The sequence below is a fragment of the Ostrinia nubilalis genome, chromosome 10 (genome assembly GCF_963855985.1).
Source record: "Ostrinia nubilalis chromosome 10, ilOstNubi1.1, whole genome shotgun sequence".
Taxonomy (NCBI): domain Eukaryota; kingdom Metazoa; phylum Arthropoda; class Insecta; order Lepidoptera; family Crambidae; genus Ostrinia; species Ostrinia nubilalis.
The window spans coordinates 6,461,029-6,487,474 of record NC_087097.1 but is presented as its reverse complement, the minus strand read 5'-3'; the positions used below and the strand labels follow the sequence as shown (position 1 = coordinate 6,487,474).

The following is a 26,446-nucleotide window of genomic DNA, read 5'->3' as shown; positions in this document are numbered from 1 at the left end:
TTACCTAATTTTAAGGTGAAATTCAGGAGAACATTCTATGTAACTAAATAATGTTAACAAATATTTTAACATACCAAGTCTTTTGAGATCTTCTTAGAAAAAGTTTCTAGATTTTTACTCTCCAAATTATTATAAAAAATAAGTGATACCTACCTAATTGAATGAAAAGTAACTTTTAGTTACCTACGTTGATAATAAAATAGCATAGCTTTGGCGTTAATAAGTATCTATTTGGCTTCGTAGTGATTGCGAAATTAGGGCTTGGTTGCACCATCTTACTTTAACTTTGACAAACGTCAAAAATCTGCCAAACTCCATACAAAAAGCACCGGTTATCGTCATAATTACTGTCAAAATAAGATGGTGCAACTCACCCTAAATTTGACACGGTAACTTTGTCTAGGGGTCAGAGCTGCCAGAATACCATAGAAGGATATTTTAACCAAACTAGGTAGTATTTTCAGTCGCTCTTTGCTTTCAAAGCAGAGTGGCACCCGTTGCATCGAAGGCTATCGAGCGTCCACGACACGGATCCGAGCGTATCCTAATATTTGTGTTCTATTACTCGACTCTGCTCATCCTTTGCGTTCCGATACAAAACGTGTGTGGTGCGGGATTAGAACGTAACGAAAGTAAATAAAAAACATATAGAGCATATATACTCGTATAATTTTTATTATATTTTATAGTACCTAATTGTCCATCTAGACATGAAGCGTAAGTAAGTACTTACGCTTACCTGTTTAGAAAACATTGGTAATTAGACAAAAACTAAAAGTATTTTTGGAAGCTTTACACAGCATAGTGCCACAAACTAGTAAAAGATGGTAAGTCAATCTTACATTGTGACAATTTAAATGTTTGCTGTGGTGTGTACTACAGCTGATACAAACCTCATGTTCCCTCCCACTCTTAACTGTTCAAATACGCTAGCAATGAGGATCCCGAATACAAACACAACATTCGAACTTTTACTACACCGAGTTCAACTTTCAGAATCCGATTAAAATTTTTGCATAGTTCTGTTATTATTTTGTTGAACAATATCATGCTTGTTTTCATAAAACTTGTTATGAAATATTTTTGTAACCATGACTTATTGGAATCTATATTTGAAAATCAAAATGTATCGTCCACAGCGTCCTTCGAGCTAGAGAGAGCTCAAAACATTTTGTAACTACATAGGTACTCGTAGGTATCACTAAATGTTGTTTTATCCATTGGCATTATAAGCAGTGGACATCTTCATTGTCTACTCACGGACATTGCCCGCGGGCGGCGTGACCGGAGGGAGCGGCGAGCGTTCGGCGAACGAACGAGCAATGTTCGGTTCGCGAGCGAATATCTAAGAAGACGATCCTGACGCACTCTCTTCAACTACTTTGCACTAAACGGTCTCGATAATCTTGTAAATTTATACCGAATAGACAATTATTTTATTACAGTCCACTCTTTTCATTTATTAACTTCCACTACACTCACCATCGAAGTAACATCATAAACAACTAAGTTAATTATACCAGTTTTATACTGTCTAATCGGGCCCCCGTGTGGCTGAGCCCAAGGTGTCACGCCACTTGTTCATGCCGCGGTTGTGACGTCAAAAACGAATGCACCCCGGGTGGAAATCTCGTAAGAGTGCGGAATAAGTAAAGTGAACCGAAATTGTTTATTTGATTGAAGTAGAGACAGCAAAAAAGGGAATGAATAGTTTTCAATAAATAAATTAATATCTTTTTAAATTATTTATACATGATGTTATATTCTTTTCATCACTACTTTATACTTTTTTATCTGAATACCAACTGGACAGACATGCCTAAATCTAAAAAATTTATTTGTTTAAAATCCAAAACAAAACAATATTCAATATTCGTTGGTTAATAATATCTTTCATAATATAAATTGCAATAGCAGTACTGGCAACGGCAACTGAATAAAGGCTTTTACTTCAAATTTATTAAGTTAAAACGGCAGAGCATTTTATTTATTTCTGTTTGAGTTTTAACAACAGATAACGTACGAGAATATTATTGTTTTTGATTCAATATTTTCTCGAAAAGAACGGAAAAGTGGATATTGATAATGTTTAATAAATGTTCACTTTTGAAAGTGCATATTGAGGTATGAAAACCATGAACTGTTTTCAGTGTAATGGACTGAATATTTCGCTATATTAATTTAACATTAACTGTCTTGATTTTTTAAGGTTAATAGTTAAATATTTCCCTAAGTACCTACCTACCTAAATGTATTTCGCAAAGCAAATTTAATTAACCCAAAATGGCAAAGCTCACTTACCCTTTCCTTTGCTTCTTCGAATATAAATAACTTAACGGTCTTTACAAAACTCCCGACTAACTTTCTGCCGAGGTTTCTTGGCTTCAAGATATTTTTAAAAAGTGCCTTTGAAATATCATATGAAAAGCTATGTTTACATTGTAAGCAACAGGGAAAACCTTTTAGGTGGTTCACAGGTAGCAATAATGTGACTACATCTTTTTAATAACTTGAATTGAGCAACTGCGGTGAAGTTTCGAGGGGAGAGCAAATATTTGTCGGGTTTCTGTCGTGCCCACGTAAGAGGCACCGACCATAAAAATACAGCATTATATACCTTATTGCATCGTGTTACGGTTAAGAGCGAGCAGTTTTTGTGGCGGTCTGTGATGTGCATTTTGCTCGCTCTATTCCCGAGTTGTGACTTTTGTTTTGCCTGCTCATGTCGTGCGTTTTGCCATCCAGCCAGTATTTAAGTATAAAATGTTCATTTCGGAAAATGATTTGCATTCTAAATTCAAATATTATTATAAATATTTTTTATTATTGTTTTTTACTTTTATACAGAGGTCACACGTCTAATTTCGTTCATACAGGTGCGTGGACTATTTTAAACTTTTTTTTCAATATTAAACGCATAGCTTGTGTTTTCTTCTTATTAGTGACCGAAAATATACAACAAAAAGTTGTGTGTAATGTGTTCAAAGTTTGGAACTTACTCGTATTTTCAGAATTCAGATACCGCATCCGCATTACTTTAGATCTGATACAGCACGAACAAACTTTTTTGAATGGTTTTTTTGTTGGCATGATTCGCGCTATCATACAATATAGCATTTGTGAGGCCGCCCACGTCGCAAAGTTGGTGACGTCACGGACTTTAGCCGGAATCCTCGCAAACCTTATAAAACAAATTGTTTCAACATTGCGAAATACCGCGGAACTTCTCTTCAGCCACCGCTTCGCCTTTCTTTTTTTTCTTTTCATGTTTAGGCAAGAGAATGCCAATTTTTTCCCGCCTTTATTTACTTTGTTTTACTCGGTTATTTTGCAATTTAGAGTGTTGCCATACTTAGGGGGAAAACATAAAAATATTCTTGCTCCTCTCTTCTTTTCCGAGTTGAAATGTAACCCGAATACAAATGTCAGATTTTCCGACCACCAACAAGATGTTGTCCCGAAAGCTAGATAAGATACGCAAATTTATCGTATCCTAAGTTTACAGCCCAAAAGAAAGTTTGGGTTGATTCAAATATAATGAGAAATTGTGACTCTTTTTCATAAAACATATTTTTATTTAGAAAGAGGAAGTCTACACATCGCTGGGGATTTTTTTGGATCAAAAATAAAGTCTTAAATCTAGTTTATTAGATTTTACAAATGTAACTTAATGTAGAAACATTTATTACAACTACACAATTTAGGTTAGTGTAAATAGAAGAATACCTATTTCGACTTTACTTTTGGACGGTTAAAGAGAAGGCAGATAAATTCAATATTAAAACTGTCCTATTTAGTTTAAAAAAATCATAAAGACATTGAAGGCAAAATCAAAAACATCTTGAAACACTGTTCCAAGTTCATTGTTCACGAACAAGTGCAATACAATTCCCGTTCATTAAAACTGGCCTTGAGCCAATAAAGAACGTTTTGTTCTGTTGCTGTCGAAACACTTGCACTCAGACTGATTGCAGCACTTGCAAACGATTTGTCTTAATTAGAGGTTAAACGAGCTTGTTGGCGATTGACATTGAAGTGTTATCAAATATTAGTAGTCTGTTAAATTCGATGATGTATTGATGTTATTGTTAGTTAAGTCTGTTAAGGGAAATATTATAATTTTACGGACATCTACGTCACAATATGGATACAAAAGGTTTAATTTAGATTTCAATTCTAGGTCGTAATCGTTTCGTTACTTTCCAAAATGTTGTGGTAAGCGTATTGAGAGAATGGCCATTTTTTTCTTGATTCTAGATTGTAGTGTTCACGAAGAAAAACAGCTACGAACGAACCTACAGAAAAGTTGAAGCGAAATGAATGAAAACTGTCGACTACTTAGTCTAAGAGAGTTTATTTATTGTATTGTTGCCATACAAAATGGAACACGGAAAACATAAGTTATTTGGGCAAATCAAACAAATAAGTAGACATGGTAACGAATACAACTTTCTAACAACCAATAATATAATGGGAATTGAAAACCAACCCACCCATATTTACTCACGCACGAATTCAGCTTCTAAACCGATGCTTTTACTTGACAATAGCGTAAACAAACACGGGTATACACTGTTTGCTCACAAAATTACGGCAAGAGCCATGAACGAATTATGCACAAGACATGATACTACGATTGTGTGCTTGGTTGAGTATGGAATGTTACCGTGTAGGAAATTAATTTGTTGAAAAGAGGTTAGACACGATTTTTTAAATTGAAAGGAGGACACATTAAAAATCAAAAGAAAATAAAAAACTTTGTCGTCCCGTTCCTGGACTGGCCACTGAGACATTTTTTCTTTTATTTGACTCAACTCTCTTTTGTTTTTCTTTTGTGATTGTTTGAATTCACGCGCGAACAATTTTGACTTTTTTCACATTCAATTTTAACATTTTCAATAATAATAACCCTCCTTGTGGCGCAGTCGAGTAAATAGGTAAGCGACTGAAATCCACAGCTAAACTCGATTATTATTATTATTTCAAGCACATTTTGATTGATTGTTGAATTTTAATTCACGGAAGAAAATCTATGACAGAGACAGAGACAGCTTTGTTTTGCAAGGCATAGGCTAAATACGTAATTAACATGATTCTACACTTTAAGTGAACAAAACGTAGGTAATTAGAAAATAACACTTCATAAATAGGTCTCGCGATCAAAGCTTTTATTCGATTACAGTGTACAGATGACAGCACAACATAACATGGTAAAACCTCTTATGCAATAGGGGCGATTTTGCGACAAAAATTTAAAGTCTGATGTGATGTCGACAAGGTACAACAAAATGCGGAATCTTGTAAAATTGTAACTTGACGCGTAAATTATTCAATACGATGAGTGTAGTTCCCATGAAATGGGTATTTTTGAGTTCATTATTTATGTACTTTACTGTATTTATACGTAATATGAAAATGAATAATTTAGCTAAAAGGTTTTCATTAGGGGAATGTAAGTGTATTTAGAACCTAATCCTATAACAAGTAGGTACCTACTTCAAAAGCTAAATACGTAATAAGTGATAGCACTTCACACTTTCGGTTAAAACATTGCATCATGTATTAATCTTTCAATCATAGTCTATTTATTATGTCTAAAAGTAGAAAAGGTAAACAAACATTCTTGGCACACTTAAGGTTCGGCCAAACCAACGCGTGCGCGATGGCGATCAATGCGTTTAAGTCTGATCGCCATCGCGCACTCGGGCTGATCGCGTTAGTTTGGCTGAACCTTTAATTTAGATAGAACAAAACATATTTTTCTTTGAAACTTTAGTCGCTTTAATTTCTTTATCGTTCTGCAGAAGTACGAAACTACACAAATACAAATGTTTTCATTGCATAACGATGTAACTGAATGCAACCGGACCTATCAAATACAATGACTAGTTCCGTAATAAATTGCTAGTTATTTAGTCACTCATTAGTCGTTGTTAGGCACAAGGGCATGCATCCAATGTAAACATTACGTTAGGGTAAATGGTGTCATCATTAGGCAAATTAACAGGAAAATTGTAACGATATTAGGGATTAGGAATTAGAAAAAAAATACAAAGTATACTATTACTAACTTTGGTTAAGAGGAACAAAATGTTGTGTGAATTAAACTATTTTAAAGTGAGCTCTGGTTTGGTTGAAGGGTAACATTCAGTTAGCAAGTCACTTTTTTGTGTATGCAGTAACCAAACCATTTTTCTCTGGGTGGTGTCGTAAAAACTCTTTTTATTGAGGTGATAGAAATACAATTAAGTAGTCTCTACAAATCGCTGTCCTTATATCGCATTAAGTCCTAAATAATATCATAGTCAATCAGGTTAATACTTATTGTAGAGCATTTCCGTGAAAACCTGAAGGTATTTTCGATAAGTCAATATTTTCTTATAACCCTTCGAACAATCAATATTCGTACTTCCAATGTTCTGTTGAAGTTCATAAGTTTGTTCAGTGTTTTAGAGTATTAAGCTCAAGCATTTTCCGCTTTAGTACGGACTTCAATACATCAGGTCAAACACTGTGAGGTCTTATTAAGTTGCAATAGATGCTATTTTGGGACAACAATATAGTTTGATGGACTGTACATCATCACCCCAGTTATTTGTGCCGCACGTCCTTAACAAGCGAGGCCCTTACGTGGTACTCACTCATTATGTGTGCCCTTATGTGCTTTTGTCGTCAAACGCCGCCGTTACTCACGTGCCTGCGGGCTGAGGTGAACAAATTGATGTAATTGTTACACAACTCTGGGGATATGAACTAATTTCTATGAAGACATAAGAAGCATTTGTTTATGGTAATGTTACACGATAGGCGTTACAACAAGACAAAAACATGACTGAATTTGAAAAGTCTACCATAACAATAATATTATGTATTCTGTGAGTCTACTACGAGTAACTATCGCTCTTGAGGCACGAGAAAATATTTTCACACTTGAACTATCTCCTTACATAAAATGATTGAGTTAGGAAAACATTTTAATAACCAACGGATATCGATACGTTTACAATGTAACGTCATTCATACACACAACATACCTATTGCTGAAAATTTGAGCTAAAGAGAATATGCTTACACACTGCAAGAAAGTTTGTAAAACATAAAAATCCTATTCTGCAGCAATGATAATAATAAACCTTGTTGTAACTTGACGCCATTTAGACCCCGATCCTTTATTCACGTGAATGGCAATCTTGCACTTACTTTGTGCCAAACATTGTCCCTTTTTCATTACAGTGCGATTCCATTTTGTAAGTAATTCTGGTTTCTCTAAGCTCCTTAGAACGAGCAACGAAACAAATTGACACCGTTTAGGCACCAAGTCTTCGTCTAAGTGAAAACCAATTTTCTTGTATCTGCGAAGGTTTTTTCTTCGCCTTTTTATCTTTCTCTGTTTGCCACCTAAACTCGGATAATAGCAGAAGTGAAAACATTTTGGTTAAAATGAATTTCATTTTCGTGATGTCTAACAAATGGAAGACAATCAGCCAAAGTCTATCTTTGTCTTTCCTCACTTTTCACATTATGTTAGTGAATTTTCTGCTTTGTAAAAGCATTTTAAATGCGTGATTAATATAGCCCCTGAGCCTATAAAAATATGGCCCGTGTTATGAATGAAGATATTTATATGTTCCTATTATCTAAATTCAACCAATGACCGCCTTGAATTTTGAGCATCTTTTGAGAATGTGATCCCAAAATTTCATTGTCATAAATTATTTAGGGAAAGTCAGCTCTCAGTGATTCTTCCCTAACAAGCGGTTGACGAGCCCTTTACACGGGGTACTCATTACACGCGTGCCTTTATATTGGGCTTTTATCGGCGAACGCTCGTATCTCACGCTGCGGGCGGAGATAAACAAATTGATGTAACAGCACTTCAGTATCAGAGGGGCATGACTGGGTTACTTATGGGTGAGCCTTGAATTCGTATGACGGTAACGTGATGAAGTAAATGCTTAATGGTCCGGGGAATTTTAAATTTGCATTTCAGTCGGGGTCGTTTGTAGATAATCATTTGAGCTGGGTCAGAACGTGATGCACAAGTACCTGAAATATCTAGTTAAGATCTAAGGTTATTAAAAGTTTTCTGAATATGATGGTTTCTAGAAATAATGTAGGCAAAACTTAGACCAAATAACTAAAATCTTTGAAAAATTTGAGAACTATGGTCGTTCTTAATTTAGCTCCATCGCCAAATTCGACAGTCAAACAGACATCATGACTTTATTGATCATTTAATGACACCTCGTGTGCAGAATGATTTATCTAGTGCAAAGATACCTATGTACAAGAATATCGTATTTAGTAAGATTTTTCACCAACATTTTTGTGTAATCTTTAGAATGAAACTTGAACTTTTGCTCGTAGATTTTTTTACCAAAAACGTTATTTCTGGTGATGACTGTCACTCTGGGGACAATAAGACAAAAACAATTACGTGACCAATTTCAAGAGAATTGCGTCAGCTAACCTCAGCCGAATTTCTTTTATGAACACGTCAAAGTTCAAATGTTTGTCTTGAATTCTGATTAGAGGAGTGCGCTTCACGATTTATCATCGTTTGAATGACAACCGTAATTAACTTGTCCTTACCTTGTACATCGGCTTTATGGGACATGACCTAATTTAAAATAATACGTCACATCGTGGTTCAATCTGCAAGAGTACGGCGACGAACCTCTGGAAGCCAAACTAAGGCTTAACATCCAAGGTGTAAGGTCCAATTTTATATCCAACCAAACTTCACATTTAATTTTCAGCGTGAAATATTAACGCCAGGTTACCGGTCTTTTAATTTATGGTAATTGAAATGCTGATTCGATATATTTTCATTTTTTGAGTCACGTGAATTTTTATTTAATTACAGCCAATTTCAGATTCGTGTGTCATGGTGTTATTTAATTATGGATGGGATATGTCGAAAAATAAACAAGGTTATCTACTTTATAATTATACCAAAAATGTGTAGATAGTATTTAGTGATAAGTTGAAATAAATTACTATTGTACTATTGCGGAATACAATTTTTTCCCATCAGAAATAGAGATTCATGTTTTTTTTCACATTTCAGCAGCCTTGGTATTAATTTTAACAACATTTATCTTACAAAATAAAATTATCTAATTTCAGATAATTATGTATTTGACACGTCACGCCACGAAATGACACCTAGCAAGCTTACAAAGTTCAGATGCTTGTTTTTCGTTTCGTTTTGTAACGACTAATAATGATGTCTTTCTGTCCTAGGAAGAAGAAGTAAAACGTCTGCCAGTGGTGCCAAAATGCTGCGCCAGCGGGCAGAACCTCAGCGTCAGCTATGAAGACGGGAAGGTCAAGTCCGTCTGCTCCCGCTCCAGCCTGACCTTCCAGCCCAACTTCTTCAAGGCCAACGACACCCACATGTGGAGCTACGACAGCAACCTCTACGAGACCCTCGTCGGGAACCCTTGCAGCTACGACAGGTCCTTGTGAACATGTAACTGCCTTTACAGCATACTTCAAATGTAGAGCATTCGTGTTTTCAAAGACATTTCTTTGATTTTTCTGGCAATTAAAATCTTCTTTATTGTGTTTCCAATTATTTTCAGATTGAGCACTCTATTTATTTTTACATTGAGCACAAAATTTTAAAAGACTGTTTCTTTTACTTGAATTACTTGAGTATCACTTTTAATATCACTTTAACAAACTAATTTATTTACCATAGCAGTTTTTTCATCAAATTCTATTTCATCTAACTTGTTATTCGTTTCATCGTGTTTTTCGTTTTGGAAATCTTTTCCTTAATCTTTCTTAGACTAAACATCATTAATTTATAATTCCCTTTTCAGGTACCCATTAGAACCGGACAAATTCAGTACAGATGAGTTCTACCTCCTCGTGAATGGTTCTTTGTTTGTGCCATACAACAACCCGCCTTTGTTGGGAACCCGAGACTTTTGTATGGAGACCTTCTATAACGAGTCGAACCCAGCCGGGGTTACTTTGCCATTGGTGTGCTTTACTTCTCCTATGGAAGAGACTAAGACTTCTGCTACATTAATAGCATATGCTACTGGTAAGTCAGGCTTAATGATTATCACTAGATTATTTACTCTTTTTTTTAATAATTTGGAATTCTGAGTTCTTTAGCTTAAATTTAAGAATTTGGAAATGATTTTCTTGAACAACTGGTGGCTCCCATTTTGAGATAATTGTGAGGAAATGTAAAAAAATATGCCTTTAAATATTGGAAAACATGCACATTCATTGTACTTGTATGTAATTTAATCCTTTTTATTAACTGCATGATCGGGCACACTTTAAAGTAACAATACGTATTTAGTGGTTGCATGTAACATAACTGGCGATTTTGTTCCAGGCCTAATAATATCCGTACCGTTCCTGATAGCCACTGCCTGTGTGTACACTTTCATCACGGTGCTCAGAGACACACACGGCAAGGCTCTGGCGTGCCATACCATCTGTCTGGCAATCGCGTTCTTGTGTCTGGCAACGACACAACTGGCAGGGCACGCATTTCCAAATGGTGTTTGTACTACTATGGGTAAGTAGCTTAGAGGATTTTCATAAGACAACACCAAAAGGCTTTGTCGTACCATTTAAATTGACTAGTAATAGTGTTATTGTTTTGGGTCAATAGGTAATCTATTTAAAACAATAAACATTGTAAATGTATATCAATCTAGATTGAGTTTCTTCCGACACTTATTCTCAGTACTAGCCGATATGTTGTCCCGAATTGTTAGTAACACAAGCTGATTTTTGGAACGTGTGTAAATGCTTTGAAAAGGCGTACATACTCATAAAGAATTTGAATCTCCCTGTAATAAACCTGCAAACAATGCAATTCGAAATGCAATATTATTCAGAGTCACCTCACAAAACCAACCTTAATTTTCTTAACTGCTTTGCGGTAATATTTTACTTCTAGAGCAGTAACTACAAACAGGCAATAAAACTTCTAAGCGGTTCATAATGAATGATGGGGCGAATAACTAAACAAGTAGGGGAACCTGTTGTACTTAGGCCAGTTTTTCGAATTTTGATTTTTTGAAAAATAATGGTGATAGTTAAACTTGTCTAGTGCAGTTATATTTAAAGATCATTTAATTAACTACATAATTCATTCATAAAATTGTGTATAATTTTAAAAATTTGGGCATACTAGCTGCTAGAAAAAAAAAGGGAAAACTGTCCTAGGTACAACAAACCAGATGTACCTTGGACCGTGTACGTTGTACCTATTTAAATTTAAATAAATGCTTATATTCGCTTCAATTTGTTAATTTTCTGTTAAATTATTATTTGAAATACCAATTATTACAGTTATTAGCAACAATATCTAAGTAAAAGTATTTTTTAAAAAAGATCCTCATCCATATTTTTTGTACTATTTATTTTTCACAATTTTTTGGCAACAAATCACTTAAATTTAAGCCGGCTCTCCAGTCCATGTTTAGCCTTACACAATCAACAAAAATATGACAATATTCAACATTTTTTCTAGAAAATTTTGTTGAATGTTGATATGTTATGTCGTGTAGGACAAAATACGCGCTGGAGTGGCTTTAACTTTTAATCTAGATTTTTTTATTTCTTATCATTTAACTTAAATTCTAGCAAAATATCCATTAAAACCGCTTTATCAACAAAAATAATCTTAAAAAAGTCATATGAAGATACGTTAAACGTAAATTTAAAAAAACATTTCAAATCAAATCAAATCAAATTCGTTTATTTGTGGAACATATTTAACATTAGAAATTAAAAAAATATATATCAAAAACAGACTTTAAATTGCTATTTTGAGGTCTTCGGGGCATTGTTTCTATAACAGTATAATATGTTTTTTTTATTACAATAAAATTCTCATTAAAACGTAATGAAAATCAGTGACCAAGGTACATCGCTAGTTGGGTGGTCAAGGTACAACATTACGACTACTTCACTTAATAAGCATAATAAACCCACTTCCATTTGAGCTTAGGATCTGAAACTCATATCGTCCAGTAGCTAGATATATAAAGATTATGTTCTAACTATAACCGTTTTGTCAAACATGCAACATTTTTCATAAATTGACATTAAGTAAACCTCCAAAATCTCACTGCGTCAGTGTAAAATATTAAATTACCATTTTTTCTTGTACTTGCACGGCGTCGGCGAATCTTAGCTAACTTCACGTTAATGTTGACAAATAACGTATGTAATACCCTAGACAACTTTTCATAAAACCTCATAATTTAAAAAATATATACAATTGTTTTAGGTACAACTCTGTCCAAGGTTCAACAGGTTCCCCTAATACTAACAAGAGCTCGCTGTCTAGCATAATAAAGTGTTAGGATTAAAGGATGAGCTAACCGGTGTTTTTTCTTTGTGTGATCTTTTTTCGTACTCGGAGTTTGCATAAATAAGTCTTAACTTTTAACTAACAATCGCTCGTTAGTATGATGTTCTACGTGGAAGTTTAGGAAATGTTTATAATGTATTATAAAAACTTCCATGACCTTTTAAAAGTATAAGAATTTTATCCTACTTACTACTTATATTTATTTTATTTTTCTAAAAGCTTGATTTTTTATTGTCTAATTATAGAATTTTACAAATATCAGATGTAAAAACCAAATATTACCAGCCAACCAATACAACAACTCTTGGTGGCACTGAAACTTAAGATTCCCAAATTTTTCTTAAAGAGTAAAACGTTCTTCTTAGCAATCTTTTAGTAGAGCCTAAGTCTATAATTTCGTTCAGCGTACGTAAGAGGCATGTTTTCGTATTAACGGAAAATTGCGCTTTGCTTCATTTAACTTCAGCTCGCAAACGCAGTGCCACTTATCTCAGCTCTGACGAGCTTCCTTGCTGCTCGGGTAACATTGTTTGCAAGAATATTCCAAAGAATAACGGTTGAAATGCCGCCCTGTGTCGATTGTGTTTTGTTTTTAAAAGATGAGGTTCTTTAGTTCGACAGCATTTAGTGACGTTTTATGAACACTGGCCATGCACCAGTAATAGAAAAAAGTTTGTAATAGAAAATAATTCCAAATTCAAAACTGGTATTAATGATTGTGTTTTGTTTCAGCCTACCTCATCCAATTCTCGTTTGTATCGTGCTTCTTCTGGCTGAATGTGATGTGTTTCGATACGTATTTGAATGTTAGGTAAGTTTATTCATAAATCCAACTCATTAATCATCTTAATTTAAACTTTATTTATGAAAAATAACTCTTATTACCACGGCATTATTGAATGACAACATTCTGTATTCTGATACCTGCTAGATACTTTTACTTTTAGATTACTTTTAATACTCTATCAGTAAAACCTAATAAGTACTTACTGATAGGGTATTTATTTTAAATCACATCAACAGGCGATACATCAACTCTTCAGTGAGCAGAAGAAGCATGCGTCGCCGTTTCGCGTGGTACTGCGCGTACGCTATACTCCTGCCCGTGGTTTTGCTCGTGGTCACCGTGGTGATGGAGCTGTCGCCCGCTGTGCCCAGCACTTATCTTAAGCCCAACTTTGGGGTTAAAGGCTGTTGGTTCAAAAGTAAGTGGTTTATTGCAAATAATCTTTTGGAATGCTCCCAATGAAAGAGTTATGCCCGTTTTCACCATCAATCCCTAATTTTTAAGTGAACTCTATGGTAACACATAACAGGATTTTTTTTCATAGGGGTCACTTAAAAAATAGTGATTGATGGTGAAAACGGGTATTAGAGTTATTAATTATACGAGCTTCCTGGGTCTTTTGCAGAGTTCACGGAATGGCCTTTGCCACTGCACAATATCTAGGCTGACCTTTAGTTTAGGAATTATCATTATTTATGTTCTTGTCTGTTCTGTTCATGCTTTTTCTTCTAATAGAATACACGCAACAGTAAGAATTTAATTGGCTTTATATGGAGGAAGTCACATCAAAGTAAAAACTGTTGAATCTTATGAAGTTGTAATAGTTGTTATTTTGCAACAAAAATGTATCTATAGTCTGATGCTATTCGGCTGTACACAATAATAATACGAGTATAATAAAAAATACAAAATAAATTTCCCAAAAAAGAATTAATGACAGCTTAACGTGCCTACAAAAGCTGTAATGCTCATGCCGACAGCTTTTCTGTTTTTGTGTGTCATTTGCAATGACTACCAGTTAAATTAAAAAGCGCCACAATTCATATGCAATCCGAATTTCGTTGTACTGATTACAGTTCTTGTAGTCAAGCTGAATTCAACTGTATTAAAATTGTATAACATTCATTTTTGTTCACAGCGGACCAAGCAGCGTTGCCTTATTTCTATGGACCAGTTGCTGTGATCCTCATCAGCAATCTAATTATATTCTTCTTCACATCGAGAGCCTTTGCAGTACATTACGACAAACTAAAAGACATAACACGTAAGTCATTTCAGTACTTAGCTCTTGTTTATCATACGGCCACCACCTAACTTTAACAACGTCAAAAATCTGTCAAAAAGTTTGATGAAAGTTTTCATTACCTACCTATTAATTGTCTCCTCGATAACCTTCATTTCTACTTTTCATTTTCATTAATCATTTCTTCTTTCATAATGTTAGGTAATGATAAATCGATTAGATACTAAATAATAACAAAAGATAAAGTTTATTACTAGAAAAATACGCTTAAATTCGATGAAAGTTATTCGAGTACATTACTCATTTATTATCACCACCAGACATCTTTATACATACTTGAGTAATGTTTAAAGCATGTAACGACGTTTCTTATTCTCAGTGTATGAGTTAATCTAATTAAAAATTCATCCTAATTCTTGATGATTGAACCTGCAACTTCTAGTGTCTTCTAAACGTGACAAAGTAAAAATAACCTTTTCTCTTGCATCAATCTTCTTTAGGTGCGGTAAAAAGAACCTTATTTTGACATATTAAAAAGAACCTTTATATCTTGCAGCATTCTTCTTTTATAACAATAAAAAGAAACCTATGTCTTATAGGCCTGGCGCTTTCAGATGTAGTAGGTATCCACATATGGTGACGGTACAAGAGCCCCTATGTAATTATTCATGGTAAAAAGAACCTTATGTCTTGCAGCACTAGACATGGCACAGAGAAGATAAGGGTGCCCCTGTTAATTCTTTTGACATAGTAAAAATAACCTTATGTCCTACAGCATTAGACATGGCGCACTCAGACTTCAGCACGTCAGACGACTGTGTGTACCTGGGCACGGTGCTGGGGCAGACGATACCGTAGTAGATGATAGATGAAGGGTGCCCCTAGATGTTTTCTTTGACAAAGTAAAAATAACCTTATGTCCTACAGCATTAGACATGGCGCACTCAGACTTCAGCACGTCAGACGACTGTGTGTACCTGGGCACGGTGCTGGGGCAGACGATACCGTAGTAGATGATAGATGAAGGGTGCCCCTAGATGTTTTCTTTGACACAGTAAAAAGAACCTTATGTCCTACAGCATTAGACATGGCGCACTCAGACTTCAGCACGTCAGACGACTGTGTGTACCTGGGCACGGTGCTGGGGCAGACGATACCGTAGTAGATGATAGATGAAGGGTGCCCCTAGATGTTTTCTTTGACACAGTAAAAATAACCTTATGCCCTACAGCATTAGACATGGCGCACTCAGACTTCAGCACGTCAGACGACTGTGTGTACCTGGGCACGGTGCTGGGGCAGACGATACCGTAGTAGATGATAGATGAAGGGTGCCCCTAGATGTTTTCTTTGACACAGTAAAAAGAGCCTTATGTCCTACAGCATTAGACATGGCGCACTCAGACTTCAGCACGTCAGACGACTGTGTGTACCTGGGCACGGTGCTGGGGCAGACGATACCGTAGTAGATGATAGATGAAGGGTGCCCCTAGATGTTTTCTTTGACACAGTAAAAAGAGCCTTATGTCCTACAGCATTAGACATGGCGCACTCAGACTTCAGCACGTCAGACGACTGGGTGCGCCTGGGCACGGTGCTGGGGCAGACGATACCGGCGCACGAGCGGCCGTCGTCTCCACCTCAGGACACGCAAGACAATTTCAACCAGCGGCTAAAGAAATATAAGAAAATGTAAGTAAAATACGCCTTATGTAGCTCTATTCTTCTTCTTATTCGTTTCGCTCTTGGCAGAGCGGTCGTGGTCACGTTGAGGCGTTGTTCACATTTGTTGTAGAGGCGGATACTTACAACTCTCCGCACGATCTCCCGCCATGTCTCTCTGTTGGCAGACTGTCTGGTGCAGTCATATACGCCGTCTCCCACTGCCGATTTCACTTGGTCGGTCCAGCGCATAGGTGACCTGCCACGCGATTGGGTTCCTTTGACTTTTCCTTGGACGACCGGTCGTTCTATGGAGTTGTCATCCTTTGTCATGTAGCTCTACTAGACGCGATTTTGCAATCAAAATTGCAAAATTTGATGCCTAATGTTCTTGACGATTTTTGCATAGTCACTGGCACTTTTGTTTACTTAGTAGCCTTTACTTACTTGGACTTTTTGGTGTGTGTTGCCAGTGATGGTGTATGGCTCTAAGACGTGGTCGCTTACTATGGGCCTCATAAGAAGGCTCAAGGTCACCCAAAGAGCGATGGAGCGTGCTATGCTCGGAGTTTCCCTGCGTGATCGAATCAGAAATGAGGAGATCCGTAGGAGAACCAGAGTGACTGACATAGCCCGCAGAATCGCTAAAATCAAGTGGCAGTGGGCGGGGCACATAGCTCGAAGAGCTGATGGCCGCTGGGGCAGGAAAGTTCTTGAGTGGCGACCACGAGCTGGAAGACGTAGCGTGGGCAGGCCTCCCACTAGGTGGACCGACGATCTGGTAAAGGTCGCGGGAAGTACCTGGATGCAGGCGGCGCAGGACCGGTCTTTGTGGAAATCCTTGGGGGAGGCCTTTGTCCAGCAGTGGACGTCTTTCGGCTGAAACGAACGAACGAACGAACGAACTTGGATTTCAGTCTATCACAGAAAGCGTTTAGCTGTCGCTTCAAGTAGTCATCGTTTTTTGATTTCTTGACATGTTTTTTTAGTTCCTTTACTCGAGACATGAATGCAAGCTTTTCACCAATTTCAGATTTTGTGAGATAAAACGTAGACTATTTCTTTCCCTCAGGTTGAATACTACTATACAAACATTGTTAACAAAACGGTTCAATGAATTAGTCATGCTACACTTACGGCCGAATACTGAAACGCCATTTAAATATTTGACGGCTTCTCAAATAGTTAAGCAGCTCCTAAACTTACATTTCGCATACTCAAAACATTATCTGAGCAGTTCTCAATTTGTAAGCACCTCTCAAATTAAGTTGCACTCAAACGCCACTTAAATGAATTTTCGCATACTGAAACGCCATTCAACGCTAAGCATTACTCAAACAACTGTCAAATCGTCTTGAGCAGCCGTTACATTTGAGAGTGCTTGCGCGGTATCTTAAATCCTATTCTTATACCTAAATCGACCTAAATAGTGGTAAATAATGTGTGTCATCGTTATCATTTCTTTCGAGGCTTGAGGAAATACCTAGATCTAATCGCAGGAACGCAATAAGGCTGAACGCTATTGAAAAATATTATTATAATGACATGCAATTCCGAGCGAGGTTCCGCGTCTCTAAAGAAACGGTGTTGTTTCTGGATTCATAATTTGGAAGCTCTTTGAAACCCCTCACCAAACGCCATACAACCAGTGGACCAAATACTTATTATAACCCTACTGTTCTACGCAACGGGAAGTTATGAACGTGTATCTACTAGGTGATATCTTCCACATCTAACAGCCAACTGTGCATCGTATAGTGCACGAAGTAACAACCAAAATAGCTGCTATGAAATCGCAATACATAAACATGCCTATTTCTGAGGAATAAGGGGACATCGCATAGCAGCATTTCCAAGAGTTGTTGATTTGTCAATTTGATGCTCTGTCAACAATGATAAATGTCAATTGTGGTTACGTTTCGGTCCACGATCGCCACTTAATAAGATTTCAACAATAAAAAGTATCACCTTTAAAATTATTTTTTTAATTAAATAAAAATGCAAGCATTAATTTTTTTATATGACAAAACGAGATTTATATATAATAGAAACTAAAAATAAACTGTTCTATGTTAAGTTGATTGAGTATATTTCCATAAAAGACAATACATAAACAAACGATGCTGCGTGTAATGGATAAAAAACGCAAAGTTATCATTTGTGTAAATGAAAACATACTTTTTTTGGTAAATGTTGCCATTATGTAAACATTTGAGAGCTGCTTAGCTGATCACGGCTTCAAATCCGTTGAGTGGCGTTTGAGAATACCATTTAAAATTGAAGGATACTTAAATTTAGGAGCCCGTCAGCTGAGTGAAAGATTTGAGTAGCGTTTCAGTATTCGGCCGTTAGGTAGTTAGCTGGTTGTGTTCCTAAGCGGAAACTGGAACTAGATAGTCCAAGTCAATTTAAACTATCTAAGTACACAATAATTTCCTTCGGCATGCTACTTTCTTGGTACATAATTACTTATAACTATGTAGATTCTTTACTAACTTTATTCTCGTGTAAAGGAAATGTCACTTCTAAGAGTAAGAGTGGTTTGGCAAGTGTCCGGTGAAACCCTTAGCAGTGGACTGGAAGTAAACAAGTGTTATTAAATAAATGAAAGCCTACAAATAATAATGGTTATTAGTCCAGATAAATAGACAGTAATAAACAAAAATGGTAAATGAAAAATTAATTATGTTATGAATAAATACATGTTGTTGATTTATTATACTGCTAGAATTACGTTATCGATATTACAATAGAGTCATATTGATCTAGGTAGAGTTTTGTACCCTAGGGATATCGCAGACCGGTTGTTTCGCTTTTTGTGATCACAAATATTATTGGCACATTGGTGCTCTTATGGTTTCGAGACAAAAGTCGTAAGAGCCGTGCTTATAGCTCTTTACGAGTTACGACCCTAGCAGTAGTAGTTTAGTAAATTAGAGAATTTACCAGAGGCAAATATATGTAATATTTGGAATCGTGGGAAGTACGCTGGTCAGACGAGCAGGAGTAGCCTTTTATACAACATCTACTGGAAGACTGGGAGTGATATTATTCAACTCAATTAACCCTTACACAAGTATTAAAGGTTACTGCGATACAAGCTTTGCTTAGTGCGGTATCCGCTAGACATAAGGACTTTATGTATTTGGTTTTACTGGCAATAAACGTTTTATTTATTTATTATTTATTTACAGAGACGTATTAAGAAGTCATTTTGCCCGCAGTTTCCGAATAACCCACAAAACTTGTACATATATGTGGTTGTGGTATTAAGAAGGTGATTTTGCCCGCAGTTTCCGAACATGTTGCATGTTGTCGGTCATCATGGGCCTGTCATGGGTGCTCGAGGTGGTCTCCTGGGCGGCCGGGCAGGGCACCACAGCCGTCTCTGTGTGGTCGGTGTTCGACCTCATCAACGCCTTGCAAGGAGTCGTCATCTTTGCGATCTTTGTGCTGCAGCAGCCAATCAGATCGCATGTGAAGGTTTGTTGTTTAATTATCTCTTTTTAAGTAATTACATACGGATTGAGAATAAATTATAATAGGCTATCGTATCATATAATTTTTCATTAACTTTCTGATACATCAAAAGCTTTAATTAGCTTCTCTATGCATCTAAGGTATACTCGTGTGCTCCTTACTTACAACATAAACTCAGATACGATATTATAAAGAAAAAATATTGTAATTATGGCTAAATGCCAATATTATCCTTGTCTGCGATCGAGTTATTTTTAAACCATATTAATCAAGATTAGTCTTATCTTCTATATAAATAATGCATAGCAAGATTAATAATTTACATAACATTACATTAATTATATGGTTGTCATATCATAATTTATAATTTGGACTATAATTTATTAATAATTTTAAATTAAATATCTATAATATGATTTATGCATCATTATTGTAATTAATTTTATCTTGCAGGCATCAATGTTCTTCAGGAGCTGTCGAAGGAAAACCAACGGTTCTGAAGTGTCCGTGGTGAGTGACAGAAACAGTATCATTAGCCCGGGCAGGAGGGACTACGTTTAGTTTGCCCACGGAATATTTTGTGATGGTGCATTTCACGACATTTTGGGCAAAAAGTGCGTGCTTAGAGAAAATAACAAGAATTGTGAGATCGTCTTGCCTTCAGACGTCGAGAGACTACGTTAGGTTTGCCCGCGGACTATTTTGTGATCAGTGTAACTCGTATTTTGCCACATTTCGGGCAAAAATAGTGCGTGATTAGTGCAGTTAAATGAACAATAATTGCGAGACTCGCTACAAACGTGTGTGTACTTGTGTGAAGTGGTTATAAAACAAGTGAAGATTGAGACTGATAAGTGCAGTATTATTCGGTAGAAGGTCGAGTGGTCTGATATCAAATGCAATTGCGAAAACGGATTATATTTCATCACATTATTGTGGAATTAAATTCTGATTCTTCTAAATAGCCAATTATCAAGCCTAAACTAAGCAAGCCTTGAGTTACTTTTGAAGAGAACTTCAAGTTACATTTTAACTTCTCAATTAAAGAAAAATGCATTCTTATTTAATCACTATTACCTACATGCTTTTACAGTCACTAGTACAGTTCATAACGTGTGAAACAAACGAACGATTGAATTGTAGAGTTGGCTTAATAATCGATAACTCTGATGTAATAATGGCTGTCATGAAACGAGACATCAATAACAAAATTCTATTTAAATATTTGTTCAAAAGCCATTGTCGTAGTACGTTATGATCTGGCAAACGACGCATCATTTCAATATTACGATAGTTTCAGATCGTTATGCATGAACTTTTCATAGCAATAGTCTTTATGAGCTGCGTTTAAAGTTTGTTTGATTTTCCAGGACGACTTCACTCACAGTTATTCAGATTAATATCAAGGATCAATTTTTATACAGTACTAGATTAAACTGAATGGTTCATAGACCTAAACGATTAATTTAAACGCACATGTAGACACTTCAATTTAGCCTTGAAAATGCAATTAAGTGACTATGAGGCTGAGTTGCACCACCTAACTTTGACCGTAACTTTAACGATAACCGGTGTTTTTTGTATGGAGTTTGATAGACTTTTGACGTTTGTCAAAGTTAAAGTAAGATGGTGCAACCCAGCCCTAAAAGTTCTTATTCCTATACATTTACCCGTTCTTACAGTTCATAATAAGCATTTCAATTTGTTGATCGTGTCCAATACCCAATTACGCTTCCTGATTTTTATAAAGAATTCAGTGGCTTTTTTAAGACATTGTAAATATTAAAAAAGTGTGTTAAAACCTTAATGAAGTCGTAAACTGCGTTTGATATCAGACAGCTACATTAAAACATCGTAATAAAATGGAAGGTGTATAAAATTCTTTCATGATTTTATTCCTGTGATAGCGCCTTAAAAATGTATGCTAATTTGCATGAATTTCCAATATGTAATTTATTTTGCAACAGTAACTATCATTATACGACAAGTAGTAAGCTCAAACGTGTTTTGTTGAGAATTTATTGAGTATTTTTATTAGTTGAAGTTACCAATTTATTATAAGGCTGGGGGCTACAATGACGATGAGTTTATTATTTTTGATGCATGTGTTTGATTTAAAAAAATAATAGATTAGTAATTACTATTTGCATGATTCTATTTTGAGTGTTAATTTTAAAACAAAATTGGATTTAAATTAAGACTAAAGTTTTTGGAGGCTTGATAAAATCGCCGCCAATGTAGTCCCAGCATTGCAAACAGCTTGTTATCGCTACGGTTGTTATAGGAAAATAATGTGTAAGAAAATTAAGATATTTTTATAACGTTGATGATATGCATGACCAAGACATACGCATTATTACGAACGGCACTAGTAGAATGTCGTCACTTACACTGCGGCTATACGATGCGTTGAAAATTTATACCAGTATACTCAAAGCTCGTGAAAAAATAAATAAACAGACTTCCCGGGATGTTTACTAAACACTCTTTTAGACTATCATCCAAAGTGTTTATTATTATTATAGGATTGACTTTTCAATTTTGTTTGTGAGTGATAAAAGTGTAAATAATTAAAAAATTTCAATTGCTCTACAAATTAAAAATTAACCCTATCTCTGAATTCTATTCAAAAATGATGCATGAAATCTACGTCATGGAAACAAATGAAGGAAAAATTGCTTTACGCTTATTCCTAAGCTGGTATGAAGTCGTCTTTCTGTAATTACTTAATAATACTCTTTGCTGTGTTTGATACGCCTTAGGACAAAATAAACTGTCTTACAACGCATCGTATAGACGCGCCATTATTCCTATTCATTGCTTCAAATATTATGGTCTGACCAAACCGTGCACTCGTTCGAATCGCTTTATGGCCAAAGTTTTTATTGTTATGTTCTGAGCCGCAACCAAAGTTAATTAAATATTTGAGAATTTTATCGGCGATTCCGTGAACTGTTCAAAATCATTAATATCGGGGAACTAAAGACGCATTTTATATTTCTTTGCTTAATAAGACGACATGGTCAGACTATAATGTGGTTAGTTTCATAGTTAATGTACAGTGCCATAAAACTAATTAGATTATAAAGAATGATTGGTGCATTTTGTTTCTTTTCATGGGAAGCTAGTCATAATTAATGTAATTGATGTTATGAAGATGTAAGTTACTATTTAAATATTTATTTAAGTTAATGTTTTAAACTATGTTTATTTTACAAAGACGTCGCATTTAACTGGATAGTTTATTGTATAATAATAGTGACCAAATATCCTTCACGTTGATATTTTGACCTAAGTAATTTATTTTTATTATTTTTAACTGACGCCTAAGCGCATACGCTATACTACTATAGTGTCTTTCAGTCACGAGCAATATTCGCCGCATAAATGTGAGCACATTCACTCAGCTATCTGAGTTTCCGTTTTGAATGCGTACATTTTAGTTAAGCTTTAGTCTTATAATAATTATCTCTATTCAGTTGTATTCACCACCGTTTACTTTATTTAAGCCTCTAAAAGTGGAGTATTCATACTGAAGCCTGAATTTTGTGTTCGCAAAAAAGTGTGCAATTTATTGGAGGCAAAATGATTCCGAATAAGACTGTTCGTATATGGATATTGGAACCGGAATACGTAATAAAGTTATTAAAACGCGATTGCGCGTAACGTAAGGGAAAAAAACGTAATGTGTTCGAGAAGATTACGCTCGATTGCAGTATAATTGTTTCGCTTAGGGCTATAGCAGACTTGCTACTTTTAAAACGGTAATCAGCTACTAAGTAGGTTTTAGATCGATCCCGCTATAATATCAAAATCAATTTTTATGTGCGTATGGACACTGTAACGTTTAACGTTAATTTGAATTTGAATAAGTATAGCTTTGTGCCACAAAGCAGTAAATGTATCCGATGTTATCGAATCAAAAATTAATAACGAATGATAACATCGTAATTCGATATACCCGATATACTTATATGACATGAATTGCGCGATATTTGATACCACAATCGAACGCAGCGTGCGTGTTGAAAATAATATAGTCGATAAATTACTAATTTTAAAAGTAGCAATTGTACTATAACCCTTAAATTACACTTTTTATAATAAAGGGTTTACCCATGTTGTAGAAGGATTCTTGATATAAATCTTTGTTTAATTTTGTAATAGTTTTGCTTCGGAGTAGCGTTGTATTTTTCCCTAAACATTTTTGTTCAAAGACAAAGATAAGAAATGTAAACTATAAACTTACATTTTATTTGTCTACAAGTAAAATATACAATATATGAAATTATAATAATTGTCGTAACATGTTTTGCAAGCATTTTAGAATATTCACACAAAAAATGACAATCCATTATCAACAAAATTACTTTTGAAATTAACGCGAGTGTTTAATTGAAGTTGAAAAGTTAAAATTCCACGACAATAATTAGAATTACACCTTTTGTTCCACCTTATTTCTATAATGTAGAATTGTATTGATGTTCTTTTAGCCGATGGAAATTATTGTAGTAATGAATTGTATAGGATTATAATCGATTCAGCGACTTCTTGTCTAAAGGTTCGGCCAAACCAACGCGATCACACGCGATCAGCCGGAACGATGGCGACCAGACTTATGCATTGATCGCCATCGCTTCACGCCAGCTGATCGCGTTGTTTTGGCCGAACCTTTATGGAATGTAATGTTTTGTCATAAGTAGGCTAAAGATTTCATTTGAGGTAACTTATCCTGTACCGAAGCATTTGTAGCTATCATTGTGTCGGAAAGCAAACTTTTTTAAATCTTGATTATGGATATTAAAACTCCCTAGCGAATAGTCGCTTCTCAAACAAAATTTTAAATAAGTTGCTTAATTATGACTTTGTTGTCCGGAAAAAAATGTTTAGATGTCTCAATCCTTATTAATGAATTAAGCCTATGCTTTCAAAGTTGCATAAAATAATGTCGTCCAATTATCAAAAAACTATTTATAACACTTATACGTAATTGAATGTATACGATATTCGGACGATTATACAGTTTTATACATCTGAAACTCAAAAACTGCTACGTTTTTGAAGTGAAATTCTTTCATGAAATCGCTGAATTGATTAACCGAATGTAATTAAGCTGTGTACATTGAAAATAATTTAAGTTAGTTAACGCTGTATTGTGTAACTATGTACTATACTATTGTTAAATGTTGATGCGGAATTTTTAAGTGGAATGACGATTTAAATGATGTATATTTGTCTATTTTGCAAAACATGACGTTAAATAAACAAGCTTTATATAAAAAGTTTTTTCTTATTTTTTCCATTCTTTAGATCGAAAATGATAATTTTATTATTATGACAAAAAGTATAAGTTGTCAATTTTGGGTACCTACTTATGAAACTCAAATTTTGTTTAACTACCTTAGTAAGTCAATTTTTTTTTTCAACAATTATTAGAACAGTTAGTTTCAGGAAATTAAAGGGTATTTGAATGAAATTTCAATTTTGCAGCACTGAAATTTGATGAGTTGTTTCAAATTGCTATGTTTTATTTATGAGCTTCCTTGAGTTGTTTGTCACAACAAGTAGTTTGAAGAAGTAATTATAATGGCTGACAGTTTCGACAATAATTTCTTGATGGAAATTAGAAAAGCCGCAGCTGTCGTACTGTCCTAAACCATAAAGTCAGAAAGAAATTTGCTGGCTTTTTATTATATTCATCTGATAAAATTCCATCAAAGTTTATGCTATAAGCTAGTAAAAATATTCCTAAACGGGTCAAAACAATATTTTTTTCCATATAAATGTGGACTTTGCCAGAAAAGCTTTTTAGTGAACTATTTAATATTTACCTATTTCACTTTGCTTTGCTTTGCAAAGCATTCTTTTTCTTACATTTTGATCAAAAGCAATCTTTACAAAGTTCAAAAATACAGCAATCAAAATGCAAATTTAATTTCAAACAAGCTCATAAAAATACAGTTAAATGTAAATTCCCGGAAACGTCGATTATTTTTAGTAACTTTGAAACTCTTGTACCAAAAAATCGGTAAACAACATCACAGTTAAAACTCAAAATCATTTTTGAGTTCCGCTCCTCCAATTTGTTTTTGCTGCAATTTATTGCGAAAACAAAAACAATTCACTCCTGCATCTGAGAATCACAATGAACGTTATGCCTGGTTTATTCCGTCAATTGGCATTTCCAATAATAACAGTCAGTCCACAGCTGGGACAAGACAGCCAGGGAATAGGCATTCATATTGTATTTTATTTCAAGGGTGAGTAGAACCAAACGAAGAAAATTGCAAAAGTGTTTTACATTAAAATTAAACTACGACTGCATTTTCCTGAGGAAGAACTGGTAAGGGAGGAGAAGTTTTTTCAAACGACGTTTCTGCTTGTACTCGTATAAGTACACAAGGTTTATGTAAAGCCTGCGCCACTTGCCAACTCCAGTGGAAATAGTCTTATTCAGATTTTTTACATAACTACTGAAATTACTTTTAGGCGTTATTACAACACATTTACAGCAATGATTCCGATAGCTTCTAGATTATAAAAACTCCGATTTGTGATTTGTGATAACGGGACTAATTCCACCTCTCGTTCCCAGCGCTGCAACTACAGTTTGACCGCCAATAAAATGTGTACAAATATGTCTGTACAGAATGTGGTGGCTGTTCTCCCGTCATCACATCCTGACAGGGTGGAAGGCGGGCGGGCGGAATGGTAGGGAGGCGGAGTTCCGCGTTCGGCAGACGTTAATCTTCCGGAATTCCGGCTGATGGAGAGATTCAGATCGTCACCCGCCTGCCTCGATTCCGTAGCTATTGCACCGGATTATTCTTATACAATCTGCGATGACGCTTGTTTAGGTATGTTTACTTTCAGCGGAAGATATAGGGAAAAAGCATATAACGTACCGTATATCCCAGTT

General features: G+C 35.3%; 1 protein-coding gene across 1 annotated transcript in view; it reads left to right on the top strand.

Moving 5' to 3' along the window:
* LOC135075733 (G-protein coupled receptor Mth2-like) overlaps positions 1-24,809 on the top strand; it is a 114,488-nt gene extending 89,679 nt beyond the window's left edge. Inside the window, exons 2-10 of the mRNA XM_063970192.1 lie at positions 9,247-9,461; positions 9,831-10,057; positions 10,361-10,546; positions 13,088-13,166; positions 13,379-13,560; positions 14,281-14,406; positions 15,921-16,077; positions 19,341-19,530; positions 19,981-24,809. Coding sequence (XP_063826262.1) covers positions 9,247-9,461; positions 9,831-10,057; positions 10,361-10,546; positions 13,088-13,166; positions 13,379-13,560; positions 14,281-14,406; positions 15,921-16,077; positions 19,341-19,530; positions 19,981-20,088 — 1,470 coding nt within the window. The 3' untranslated portion in view covers positions 20,089-24,809. The remainder of the gene's footprint in view (positions 1-9,246; positions 9,462-9,830; positions 10,058-10,360; positions 10,547-13,087; positions 13,167-13,378; positions 13,561-14,280; positions 14,407-15,920; positions 16,078-19,340; positions 19,531-19,980) is intronic.
* Positions 24,810-26,446: the final 1,637 nt, after the last annotated feature.